Below are 12,984 nucleotides of genomic sequence, written 5' to 3'. Positions count from 1 at the left end.
TCTGACAAGTCGACGATAGGCGCCATACGCTCCTCCCGCTGCCTCTTCGTTCGACCACCCGGAGTCCCAGCTGAACTGCCTACCGGGGAAGATTGGGAGACGCTCCCCGAAGCACCCTGATCGCCCATCAAAATGGTTGGCTTGGCCCTCCTCGCCTTTTTCCTAGCCTTCTCCCCCTTCTGTTCAGCAGCTATCCTGACAAGCTCACTAGCAAGATCTGCCATTCTACCTGTTAAAAACGTGGTCAGAATCACGGGGAGAAATCAAACATAAAATATTCAAATTTATTACAAGTAAAAGACGGGCATGCAGAAAAATAGGTACCCAACAAAGTGTCCTCGGCAGAGACAGTCTTGCACGACAATAATAATTTGGTATTAACATAACGAGGTTCGATCCTCGGTCTACCATGCTTATCCAAAGCAACATCCCCTAAGCTGGTTATAACTTTACAAGGCTTAAAGCCATCCACATAGGCCTTAAGCTTCTCAAAGCCTGCCATCTCCGCCGGGGTCAGGTCCTCGACAGGCGTCAGATACTCGTCGGTTCGCAGTACAAAATGTTCCGACGACCACGACAGTGGGAATCGAAGAACCCACTCCATTACTTGCTCCCCTTCCTCGTCCAACTGGGGAGACCCATCCTCGAGGAACACGGGCCTCTCCAGGTGCAGAGAATCAAAAGCAAACTCCGTCACCGGCTTCACCACGTAGTACCTCTCCTTGAAACCCCGAGCAGACTCGACGAACATCTTAAAAATTTTGCTCGACTGGTGCTTCAAGGAAATCCAACCCTGCCGGTCCCCGACTTTCTGTCGTTGGATTTGGAAGATGTAGAAAAACAAGGCAACAGTAGCTTCCACCTCCAGATACCGACAAAGGATCTGGTACGCCCGGATGAACGCCAACGAATTCGGGTGAAGCTGGGAAGGAGCCACCTTTAACCGGCCAAAAATCCCAGCTTCAAGGTCGTTGAAGGGTAGCCGAAATCCCAACTCCTTAAATGCCATTTCGTACATAGTAAATCTACCTCCTGCGTACGACGAGCAAACCCGCTCCCCTTCGGCAGGCGCATGAACCTCCCAGTTTTCCGAACCAGCTTCCTCGACGATGGTAAAAAGCCGCGGATCCTGCGCGGTAATCGTCGAAGCAATACCCCGGGGCTCGGGCGCAACCCAAGCCAGCTCTGGGTCAGTAATAGTGTCGACCAACTTGTGTTTCGACGTAGCTTGGCTCCCCGTTACTTCCTCCACGTCGGACATTTTGAGTACCTGAAAAGCAGCGAAAATAAAGTGAATTCGACAGTAATCAAATCCACCCTTTCACCGCAAATCAAGTGAAAGGGCGTAAATTAGGACGAGGACGCTGTCCCCGACCAAAAGCCCTTATCAAAATGGCAAACAAAACAGAGGAAGCGGGGAAAAACTGTTTAAAAAAGCCTGAAAACGGGGAGACGGTCCCCGACACAAGACATGGCTCGACACTTAAAAGCAAACTCAGTTCGGCATAAAAACTTCAAGTTAAAAACGGGGAGAAGCTCCCCGACACAGAGTTTCTACAAACTCACGTATCTACCAAATTTCCCAGCGAAATAGTGGGGAGAAGGTCCCCAAAAACGGGGAGAGGCTCCCCGACAAAGAGTTTCTACAAAATCATTTCCTCAACGAAATAACGGGGAAAAGGTCCCCGACATTAAAATGACTAGCAAAGGCACTTAAAATATTCGCGAGAGCGAAAACGGGGAGAAGCTCCCCGACATAAGGGTCAACTAACCTAGCTTTTGCTACAATAAACGGGGAGAGGAAACAACATCTCCTCCCCGACACAAAACTCATAAAATCCCAGAAAATTGGACACTGTTCTTCGTGTTCATCAGTTTTTTCCAGAAACATATGAATGTTCATCAACATTCAAGGTGATTTTTCCAGAAAGTCACCACTATCTACCCTTATTTCCAGAAAACCCATCGCGGATTCATCAACATTTTTCATTTTTCATTTCCCCAGTAAAGGGTATAAATATAGTGAAATCCTACCAAGTTTAAACATAAAAACATGGCACGAAAACAACATTTGACAGTGAATCTACCACTGCTAAACATCAAATCATACTAAAAGGATGACTAAACCCAGAAGACCCAAAACATGGAAACACAAGCTTGCAAACAAAGCAGAAACAGAACCATATTACGAGAAAATCCAAACACTAATCCAAGTAAAATGCTGAGAAAGTTTACCTTTGTTAAGGGAAGAGTGAAAGCCTGAGACTTGGAGCAAGAACTTGTAAGCTTTTAGAGCAAAGAACCTTGAGTAGCGATAGCAGCAGCAATAAACGAATAGAGAGAAAAGAGAAAAGTTCCAAATGAGCCTTTCCCTCTCTATTTATAGACCCTCCAAGGACTGCGCCTGCATCACGAAAAAACGCGCCCTTCCAATCACACCCGTTGATCAAGAGCCAACGGTTCTGATCAAGAATCATCGAAGGGCCCTGATTGAATCTCGCAGAAAACCAAAGGGCGCGCCAATCCAACGGCCCTCAAACCCCCTCATAAAACGAGGCAACTGCTGCATATTCCCAATGCCATCATTACTCTTTCCACTAGCACACACACGTGTCAAGATCAGGCGAAACGTCTGTCTTTTCACATCCCATCGAACAGACAACGCGTCTCTCGAGGGGCTCATCGTTATCACCAACGGAATTATCTCCCCGACATTGCGGACAAACGCGAATTACGGGCAAGCAAAACAAACGTAAATAAACGTGCCCGCCAAAACAGGCAGCACCAACTTGATGCAATATAAGCAATATCTCCTCGACAATCCGTCGAGGAAACAAAAAGCCAATAAATTTCAAAGGAAAAATTCCTTCCCCGTAACTTCCTCCACGAACATCCTGGCACGCGTCACGAGCAAAAGGAAGCTTCATCCTTGGATAATCCTCCTCGTCGTGCCAAGGAGGAATTTACGAGCAACATACAAATGCGCTCCTCGCGCAAACGAGCAACAATTATAGTCAACGAATTATGAACTCCTCCTAGGAGTGACGGGGAAAACAACTCCTCGACATGCGGGCTGGGACCTTAAGTCATTACTCCTATGCCTAGGAGCAACGACTTGGGGGGCTCCTGTTCTGGACTGGGCCAAGGGCTGGCCCAATCCCTTCTGCCCGACATTTGGGGCACAGCCCAATAAGGGGAGACTTCCCCGACACGTCAACCAATGACGTGCCATGCTCGACATAATGGGTAGGCAGCACGTTAAACACGTGCTCGCCTAACCATGCATGCTGATCCGTTCAACTGTAGCTTAACAGCTAAGCAGCACGTTTAGCACGTGCTCCTTTATCCAGCCACAGCTGTCACGGAGCTTATCCCTTACCCGCTAATAGCGGAACGACTCCAAACCAGGATAGAGGCAAATAACTGCCTTCCCCTACGATACAGGGACTATCCTGGCAGTTGGACCTATTGGGCCGGTTATCCAGGCCCAATAGACCAACCTTTGGCCCAGCGCTGGGGGCACTATATAAGCTCTCCTGTACAGGAGAGCCAGGTATTCTGAATCATTCTATACCTTACTTTCTCTCTCTTCTTTTGTATCTCTCTGTTCACTTTGCTGACTTAGGCATCGGAGCACCTGCAGGTACAAACCCCCCCTTCGGTGTGGACGCTCGCTCAACGGACCGGCCATCAATCTATTCTGATCACCAGGTACGATCAACTTCATACTCTATTGTAGTTTTCATTATGCTTCATTCTTCCCCTTTCTCTATCACTTCTAAACGAATTCTATATAGTGTGAATCCTAAATCCAAGTATCCACCTTCAACTACTTCTATTTCTTTGATGCGTTTTTCAGTATCTATCTTGATGAACTTCTCGTTTAAACCAGTTGGGCCAGGTGAAACTGATCACACTCCAATCAAAACAATCAATGTTATTTTAAAACTTAGTTGTGTTTTTCTTTTTGTGAGAAGGCGTTTTGTTAACAATCAAGATACTATATTTATATTTAATTTTACCAATTCAACTATAGAAATACTTAAAATTTAATTATCATATTATATATTTATAACCAAATAAATAAAAAATTACACCTTTTTTTAGCTCAAAATTTTGGGCCTAAAACCCTTGCTTGGGTCGCTTGGCCCTTCGACTGACCCTGCAAATGACATAAGTCTTTCATCATGTACAAATTTGTTTTCACAACAAGTCTTATCATTGGACCAAAATATTACATCACATCTCATTTGATCAAATGGTAAGAATTATTGATCCAATGGTGAAAATAAACTTGTATATACATTATGAAATACTTGTCTCATTTATGCACCAATAGACTTGGCCTATTTAGTTTTTTTTTTTTTTTTGAATCAGCAAAAATAATTTAGCCAAACACGATAAGGAGTGCAATAGAGATATAGCCACAGTCACAGATACACCCAGCTAGAAAAAAACACGATAAGCAAATAGAAACAACCTATTGCCAAGGCCTAACAAAAGGGAACAGAAAAAACTAGAACCAGGAAAAAAAACCCAGGAAAATAAGAAAACAAAACAAAAGCAGACAACACTTCAACCGTTTTCAAGGCAAATCAAAGGTTCTGCTATCCATTCGTAGAGGAGGCAACATGCCGACAACTTCACCTCGACCCAACCACCACTTCCACGACCAAAACTTCACTTCATCGACTACCTTCGCAGCCTCAGCTACTCCATTGTCAAAGATAACCGCATTACGCATCTTCCAAATCGCCCAAACCACCGTCGTCCAATTCATAGTCAGACCCTTTTTCATTAACTTCTTCAGTGCCGAACCCTGTAACTTGTTCAAGATGGAGAAAAGATTGTGAGGGAGTGAGAAATCCAAACCTAACCAAATAAACACTTCTGTACAAATTTTTCTTGCAAAATCGCAGTAAATGAACAGATGCATGACAGATTCAGGCGCTGACCCGCACCACACACAGAACTGACCCCCAACCGGTAGCGTAATTTGTCTCCGAATCAAATTTTGCCGAGCCGGAATTCTGTCTAAAAGTAACTGCCAGGCAAAAGCTATCACCTTTGATGGAGCTAAACCTTTCCACAGAGAAGCAAAAGTCTTAGATTCAATTAACCCCAAAGGTTCCATTGGTACAAATAAGTTAATGATTGACCAATAAGTTGATTTTACTGTAAAGTCTCCACCATCATTATATACCCAACCCCACTTATCACAATCTTCAGAAAACTCCACCAGATTTATAATGTCAGTAAGTTCCGTTACAAGGTTTTCCTCCCAAACAAACAATCTACGACGTCAAGCAAACCTCCAGTTTGAAACTCCCTCCACCGTATCTCGTAATTCCACAACAGTACAATCCTTTTGAGTCGAAACCAAAAAGAGACGCGGAAACCTTTCCTGCAGAGAGACTGTACCTACCCAAATATCTCGCCAGAATTTCGTTTGATCCCCGCATCCTATTCTCTTTGTCACTCCTTGCAAAAACCAATCAGTGTTTAGGTTAACACCAATAGACCAAATATCTTTCCACCATGTTGATGAGAACCAAGGTTTACGATCCTCCCCCCATGTTAATTGTACCCGTCACAGTCTCGCCATATTTATTTTTAAGCACCTCCTTCCACAAAGCGTTATCGTCCTCAAGAAGCCTCCACCACCATTTAGCCAAAAGACTAATAATATTCACAGCTCTAATATCTCTCACTCCCAAACCTCCTAAATTCTTTGGTTTGCACACAGTGTCCCACTTCACCCAACTAATCCGTTTTCTTCCTCCTTTATACCCCCATAAAAATTCCCTATGAATACGGCGCACCTTCTTCCACACAAAAACTGGAATCTTAAAAAAAGAAAGATAAAAAATGGGAATGGCATTCAAGACGGCATTAAGAAGAACAATTCGTCCCCCGAGACTGACATACTTATTTCCCCATACACCAAAACGCTGTGGAGAGATTCTACCAAAGGCTCCCAAGTGCTGGCTCTTCTAGGATTCGCCCCTACCGGAAGGCCCAAATATTTGAAAGGCACCGACCCCAATCACACAACTCTTGATAAAATTCACTTTGAGGCCTGACACTTGTTCAAAGCCACGTAAGATAGCCTTCAAAGTCCATAAATTCTCAATCGAAGCTTCTCCTATACAAAGGGTGTCATAGGCATATTGAAGATGAGACACACAAATTTCATTCCTCCCCAGTTCAAAACCTCTAAACCGGTTTTGCTCCACCGCCTTCTTCATTAAACCCCCTAAGCCTTCCGCAACTAAAAGGAAAAGGAAAGGCGCCAAAGGATCACCTGGCTTCAATCCTCGTTGGATATTAATTTCACCAAATCTGACAAGCATATAATCTAAAAAAATCCAATCGACGGTGTCGTAAGCCTTCTCAAAGTTGACCTTAAAAATCAAACAATATTCCTCGATTTTTTCGCAAGATCCACCACTTCGTTCACTACCAACACCCCATCTATAAGTAACCGACCTTTGAGGAAAGCCTATTGAGTTGAGTCAACAATAGTATTCATCACCGAAGCAAGTCTTGCCGCCAACACTTTCACAACTAACTTATATAAACAGCTCAAGAGGGATATAGGACGATACTCATTAAGTTCAAAAGGAGACTTTACCTTTGGAATAAGAGCCACAAAGTAGGAGGAAAAGCTTTTCGGCAGCGAGCAGGGGCGGATCCAGTGTATACTCAGGGGGTGCACCTACACACCCTGAACTTTCCAAAGTTACACCAAAATTTTAACAATTGTATATTTTGACCACACTGGAATTTATATTTTGCACCTCAAGCCCAAGTAATTGGGCGAGTTACTCTACTATAACTATAACTATATGCACATTTGCTTTAACTAGTCAGTGTAAATTAAAAGTAAAACGTGCTACCTATTTATAATACATTGCACTTCTCTATCGTTAACAATTTGGCCGATGTGGGACTACTATTTTAATAGGTTCATTTAGAATTTAAACTAGAGTCACTACAATTTGCTGTCAAAACAAAATGTGGAGACATGCTTAGCCATTACTTTATTTGATATTATCTATTATTTAGTTGTTGGCTTTGTTACTTCTTTATTAAAAAATAACTGTTAAAATGTGAATCAAATTATTAATAATTTCTTCAGTATTCATAGTCCTTCATAAAGAACTTATGAGAAAACCACTGTTTTAGAAGTGTTTTCTCAAGTTTATTTTTGATTGATGATGTTTACTATGCTTTTTAACCAGATTATATTAAAACTAATTGATAGCTTATTGATTCAAACATTAAAACCGGAACTTAAATAACGTATCGACAATATATACTTTCACTTATCTAATACTTTAAGAGGTGTATACCGTGTACCTGAATCAGTATCACATACCAAAACGAATTGCGAATTAGATGACTATGCATCCAATACACCCAAAATCTAAAACTACTTTCATAATTTATTACACACTTCGCTCTACCCCTAACAGACCATCTCATATGCCGTTGTTAATTGATATGATTATAATTATTAATAATTAAAATTTAATATTTTGCACCCACTGAATCAAGGTCTTGGATCCGCCACTGGCAGCGAGGCGTTCCGGTGAAATTGATCAAACATGATTTTCACCTCTCCCTTTAGCAGATTCCAGAAAGCTTTGATGAAAGAAAAATTATATCCATCCGGTCCGGGGCTTTGGTTACCATCACACTCCCTTACTACCGTGTCATATTCTTCTGGGGAAAAAGGATGTGACAATTGAGAATTTTCCTCCGCTGAGATACGAGGAAAATCAATACCATCTAGTCTTGGACGGGGCCAATTTGTAGACTGGGACTGATTCAAAAATAAGATACCACTGCTTGTCTAATACTCGATGGAGACTCCACCCAACTCCGGTTTACTTTCAGCGCATTCAAAAAATTCCTGCTTTCTCTAGACTTGATACGCCGAGATTGTAACTTAGCCTATATAGTATTGTCCCAAACCCACATGGGTTGGCCCGGTGGTGAATGATTGAATCTCAGAGTTTGCTTCTCTCAGGGTCTCATGTTCAAATTCTCCTGGGGTCACTTCCTACATTGAGTCGGTAAGTCGGTCCTTACAGAGAAAAAAAAATATGTTCTAGCCTTAAATGGGAACCCACATGGGTGGCGGAATCGATATCATTCGAATTAATTGGTCTTGACCCGGATATCAATTCTTATAAAAAAAATAAAAAGTATTGTCTCATGAGTATTAATGTCTTTCAAGAAATTGTAATTTAAACTTCTGAGGACAAAATTGAACAAATTTTTCCAGAAAAGTCAACCATGTCAAAACCAAATTTATGCTTATGCATTCGGTTTTGTTTGTCAAAAGAAATTGTTTTTTTGTCACTCACACAATAAATCCAAACATACACTTACTGATTTTCCCAAGTTTCTTGTTCTGGTAAATACTTATATGGATAATTTCAATACACGTGAATCTCTATGGATAATTTGCAAAGATGTTAAAAAAGAAACCAATTTTTTGATGATATAATAATCATATATGACTTAAACCCGGAGTGAATGTGAGTTTGAGAATAGTTCCAACCCCTCCATCTCCTTCAATTAGCTCCACCATCTGAAATTTTTCCGGCATCTCTTTCTCAACCAGTTTTCCAATACCAAGGCCACCAAAGAGATCCCATGCTTCACTAGCTGGCACGTGCATCTCTAACTCATGCTCAAGTTGACCAAACATATCTTCTATCTTGAATTTTAGATGCAGATTGAGCTTTTGATAATATTATACCGATGTTGGTTGGGTTCACTCCCCCAAGTAGGACCCACCAATTATTATATAATGTAGGTATAATAATGTTGGTCACTTGGTTGAATTCACTTCCTAGGTAGGACCCACTACTTATTGGATTTTTGCAATCCTACCGGTTTCTCTTTCTCGTACTACCTATGCTTTTTCCATTTTCCATTTTCGTAACTTAAGTAGCCGACGTTATAAAAATAACAAATTTTTGAAAAATGTCATTTGTTACTTAAGGAGCGGACGACATCAAAGCATAGGACGACATCAACGTGAAATATTTGGAAGTTTTCGAAACAATGTGATTTTTAATGGAGTCATTCCGGTTGCGTCATCTCTTTTGGACGACATCAAAGTTGTATCTTGGGCGTGGGTTAGTAGCCGGTATGGTTATAAATTGTATTTATTTTTCCAATTGGTGCCTTATCCTTTGACTTGTTTCCAAAGCATATGATAACTTGATTTGTTATATCCAAATCCAAGAGATTGAGTACCTCTTGTACTTTTTTGAAAGGGTCTCTTGAGAAAAAAGTCTATCCCTGTTACTTTTTTGAAATAAATTCTGACATTTTCATTCATGACCAATGTTGGGAAGATTGCAGATTCCAATAGAGCCGTAAAATGTGGAGAAACTAACTGTCATCCCTGTGTTATAATTGAAATATAACAATTAAAGACAAATTTTGAAGAATATATCAATTACAAAATTCAAAACATTCTAACAATTAAAACAGACACTAAAAATAAATTGCAAGTGAATAAAATTGATATAACCTACGGGGCCAGTCTCTAGCACATTTGAAATTATATCAAAACCAGAGGAGATAATCTTGTCTAAAAGAAACAGAAGTCTCTGCAAAAGGAATTACACTGATCAGATTTTGAAATGACAAAAAATAAAAAATATAATTATAAAATTAAGGTTACAGAAGTAAAATAAAAAAGAAAAAAAGGTTATACAAGTCTAGAATCAAGTTATAGATAACAGAAGATTTGGAAGCCGTGCGGAAAATGAATATAGCAAGCATATCCATTAATCAAGCCAACTACTAATCATATATTAAGAACAAAATTTAAGAATATCACCTTACGCTGGTATTTTTGCTAAATTTGACTATGCTTAGAGTACAATTTATAAGATCTGGCACCAACCTGAAAATGGAGGAGTTATATTTTTGCACTCTCATGGTTTGCTACGGTATGACCCATGCATCATAAAATCAATCAGAAGTCAAGTTCACGATAAATAGTGAGTATAGCCAAAAATAAAACACAATACCTTTCCAACAAATTGATGAAAAACTACGAGCAAAGGCACGGGAATTTCTTTTGCTATGAGCTGCAACCGACTATTTGGCAACTTTGGGATTCAAAAATAAAACACAATACCTGATACCTGCTTAGAGTACAATTTATAATATCTGGCATCAACCGGAAAATGGAGGAGTTATATTTTTGCACTCTCATGGGTTGCTACGGTATGACCCATGCATCATAAAATCAATCAGAAGTCAAGTTCACGATAAATAGTGAGTATAGCCAAAAATAAAACACAATACCTTTCCAACAAATTGATGAAAAACTACGAGCAAAGGCACGGGAATTTCTTTTGCTATGAGCTGCAACCGACTATTTGGCAACTTTGAGATTCAAAAATAAAACACAATACTTGATACCTGCTTAGAGTACAATTTATAATATCTGGCACCAACCTGAAAATGGAGGAGGTATATTTTTGCACTCTCATGGTTTGCTACTGTATGACCCATGCATCATAAAATCAATCAGAAGTCAAGTTCACGATAAATAGTGAGTATAGCCAAAAATAAAACACAATACCTTTCCAACAAATTGATGAAAAACTGCGAGCAAAGGCACAGGAATTTATTTTGCTATGAGCTGCAACCGGCTATTTGGCAACTTTGGGATTCAAAAAATACTGCAGAAAGGATTGCATTTTAGATATATACAAACAAAAAAAATCTATTTAGCGGGGTTTTAAGCCATTTAGCCGGGATTTCAACCTCTGCAGATTGTTTTGCGGGAGTCTCATAAACTGCCACTTATTAGGATCCCATAGTATATCCTAAATTGCGGCAGTTTTTTAAAGGAGGTTTAAACTCCCCGCTAAATGAAAAAATATATAAAAAAATTGAATTAAAATACTGAAACTTTTATGTCAAAACAGGTAATGTTTTCTCCATCTCAGTGAAGAGTTTGCATCTCAAAACAGGTAATGTTTCGATCTCTCACTTGCCGATTTAAATTTCGATTTCCACTGTTTACGTAATTGTTTAGGTCCTTCAGTTCGATTTCGAAATTTCGATCTCTCCAATTTCGATTTCGATTTAGAGTTTGCACTGTTTCTCACCAATTTCGATTTCGATTTCCATTTATTCATTTCGATTTCGAATTCAACAATTTCAATTTCTGTTGTTTAGGTTTTCACTCACTGAATCTCACTTGAACTGTTTAGGTTTTCGATTTCTTCAATTTTGTTGGTTCTTCTGTTGTTTAGATTCTATTTAGGTTTTCATTCACTGAATTTCGATATCTGTATTTTTGCTTTTGATTTGGCTTCGTAATTTGCAGTGATCTCAAAGGAATCGTGTCGGCGCTGCACCTGATAAGAGATAAAGCACAGAAGGGCGGTCAGAAGAAGAACGAATAGACTTTCCAGGTACTGCGTTTTCCTTCATATCGATGCATGTTGCTTGTTTCTGTTTCGGTCTTCGAAAAATTTTGAGATCGGAATATTTTTTATTACTATTTTGTATTATTTGAGTCTTGTTATGGAATTGCGTTTCTAGATTGGAATTGTAAAATTGATTTCAGATGAGATATTTGTAAAATTGGTTTGTAATCAGTAATTTTTGTTTTCTGATAGTGTTTCCTCTGAGATCAAGTCTACGATTGAGGGATTGAGGACAAAATTTGAGAAGGAAAGGTAGATTTGAAAATCAGTTTAGAATGTGCTAGCATTTAAGCGCTTATGTATAATTGATTCTTTGTTTTGATTTACTGAAAGAGTGTGTTGTTGTTTCATTGTTAGACAAACTTTTGCTAAGAGTTCCAAAGAGGTTTGTAAATGACAAATTAGTTTATGATATTGTACATATCTTATTGTGGATCTAAATTGCCTTGTAAACTCTTATTGCATTGAATAACATAGTGTATGACTAAAGAAACCCCAACACGTTCAAATTGATTCCATCAATGGGGAAAATAAGACAATGGCTATACTGATTTCATTTGTAAGTTTGATTTGAGATCTACTACTCTTATATTTTTAATGTCATTGCTATATTGTATAATTACAATACTTCCATTAGTACAATTCCATTTGAATTTGTTTCCACCATTATCACATGCTATGAATTATATCAAACTTGGCTGCTTGTTTTTCAGTGTTTTAGGTGTTGGGACTATGGTTGACTTTGGTTCACCTACTTTTAGATAGCTATCATGTTGTATCAAACTGAGGGAACGTAGGGTGGTGCTTGTGGCCAAAAAGAGAGTTCTATGATCTTGGTTTGTTCTTTGTTCTTAAGATTAAGATTTTCTTTATACTTGAATTTAATGGCCATGATATTCTTAAGACGAATGAATTCAGCTGTCACTGCTTGCATAGACTTGCAGAATTGTCTCCCTTCGTCATTCTTGCTCCTTGTGTAGGGGAATTCAAACTTAACATTGAGTGCAACCGTGCCACCTTATCCGGTCACAGGTGAATCTTTGTACATTGTGCTCGCATGTGAAGTTATTGATCATACTTTCCATTTTAATGTTCATTAATGTCATGTTTTTATATTGATGCAAATACTGGTGATCCTCAAGTTGGTATGTGCAAATTCTCTATTATGTAATAATTAATGTAACTTCTGTTGGAAATTAACTTGTCGCAATATAGGAAGTTGTCACGCATAGCTGTTATTCAAACATGTGACGATATTGAAAATGAAGAACAAACATTACTTTTGTTGAATTCACTGTTAAATATTATAAACTCTTCCAGGAAAGAGTTAGTTGAATTCACTATTCACGCAATATAGGTTTTTTTTTTTTTCACGCATAGCAGTCAATTTTAGCAGGAAAGAGTACACGAGGTGGTGAAATCATTAAAAAAAAAATCAACAAACGATGGTTTTTGATAAATCTTCCAAACAATATAAATAGAGTTAATTGGAAGGAAAAAAAAAAAC

General features: G+C 39.2%; 1 protein-coding gene and 1 long non-coding RNA gene across 5 annotated transcripts; one reads left to right on the top strand and one right to left on the bottom strand.

The window, feature by feature from the left end:
* Nucleotides 1-3,726: 3,726 nt before the first annotated feature.
* On the bottom strand, nt 3,727-8,835 carry LOC123912996 (norbelladine synthase-like). Its single transcript, XM_045963599.1, has 2 exons — nt 8,539-8,835; nt 3,727-3,907 (listed from the first exon to the last, which is right to left on the bottom strand). The coding sequence occupies exons 1-2, from the start codon at nt 8,720-8,722 to the stop codon at nt 3,753-3,755; spliced, it is 339 nt and encodes a 112-aa protein (XP_045819555.1). The 5' UTR covers nt 8,723-8,835; the 3' UTR covers nt 3,727-3,752.
* Nucleotides 8,836-10,926: 2,091 nt separating this feature from the next.
* LOC123912997 lies at nt 10,927-12,767 on the top strand. Of its 4 annotated transcripts, none has more exons than XR_006811501.1 (4): nt 10,927-11,015; nt 11,375-11,462; nt 11,670-12,036; nt 12,191-12,767. It is a non-coding gene; the product is annotated as an uncharacterized LOC123912997 (long non-coding RNA). The 4 variants fall into 4 exon arrangements; XR_006811503.1 differs by having other exon boundaries at nt 11,670-12,313; nt 12,458-12,767; XR_006811500.1 differs by having other exon boundaries at nt 11,670-12,767.
* The last annotated feature ends 217 nt before the right edge of the window (nt 12,768-12,984 follow it).

Source organism: Trifolium pratense, linkage group LG3 (genome assembly GCF_020283565.1).
Source record: "Trifolium pratense cultivar HEN17-A07 linkage group LG3, ARS_RC_1.1, whole genome shotgun sequence".
NCBI classification, from domain to species: Eukaryota; Viridiplantae; Streptophyta; class Magnoliopsida; order Fabales; family Fabaceae; genus Trifolium; species Trifolium pratense.
This window is presented reverse-complemented; position numbering and strand designations above follow the sequence as displayed.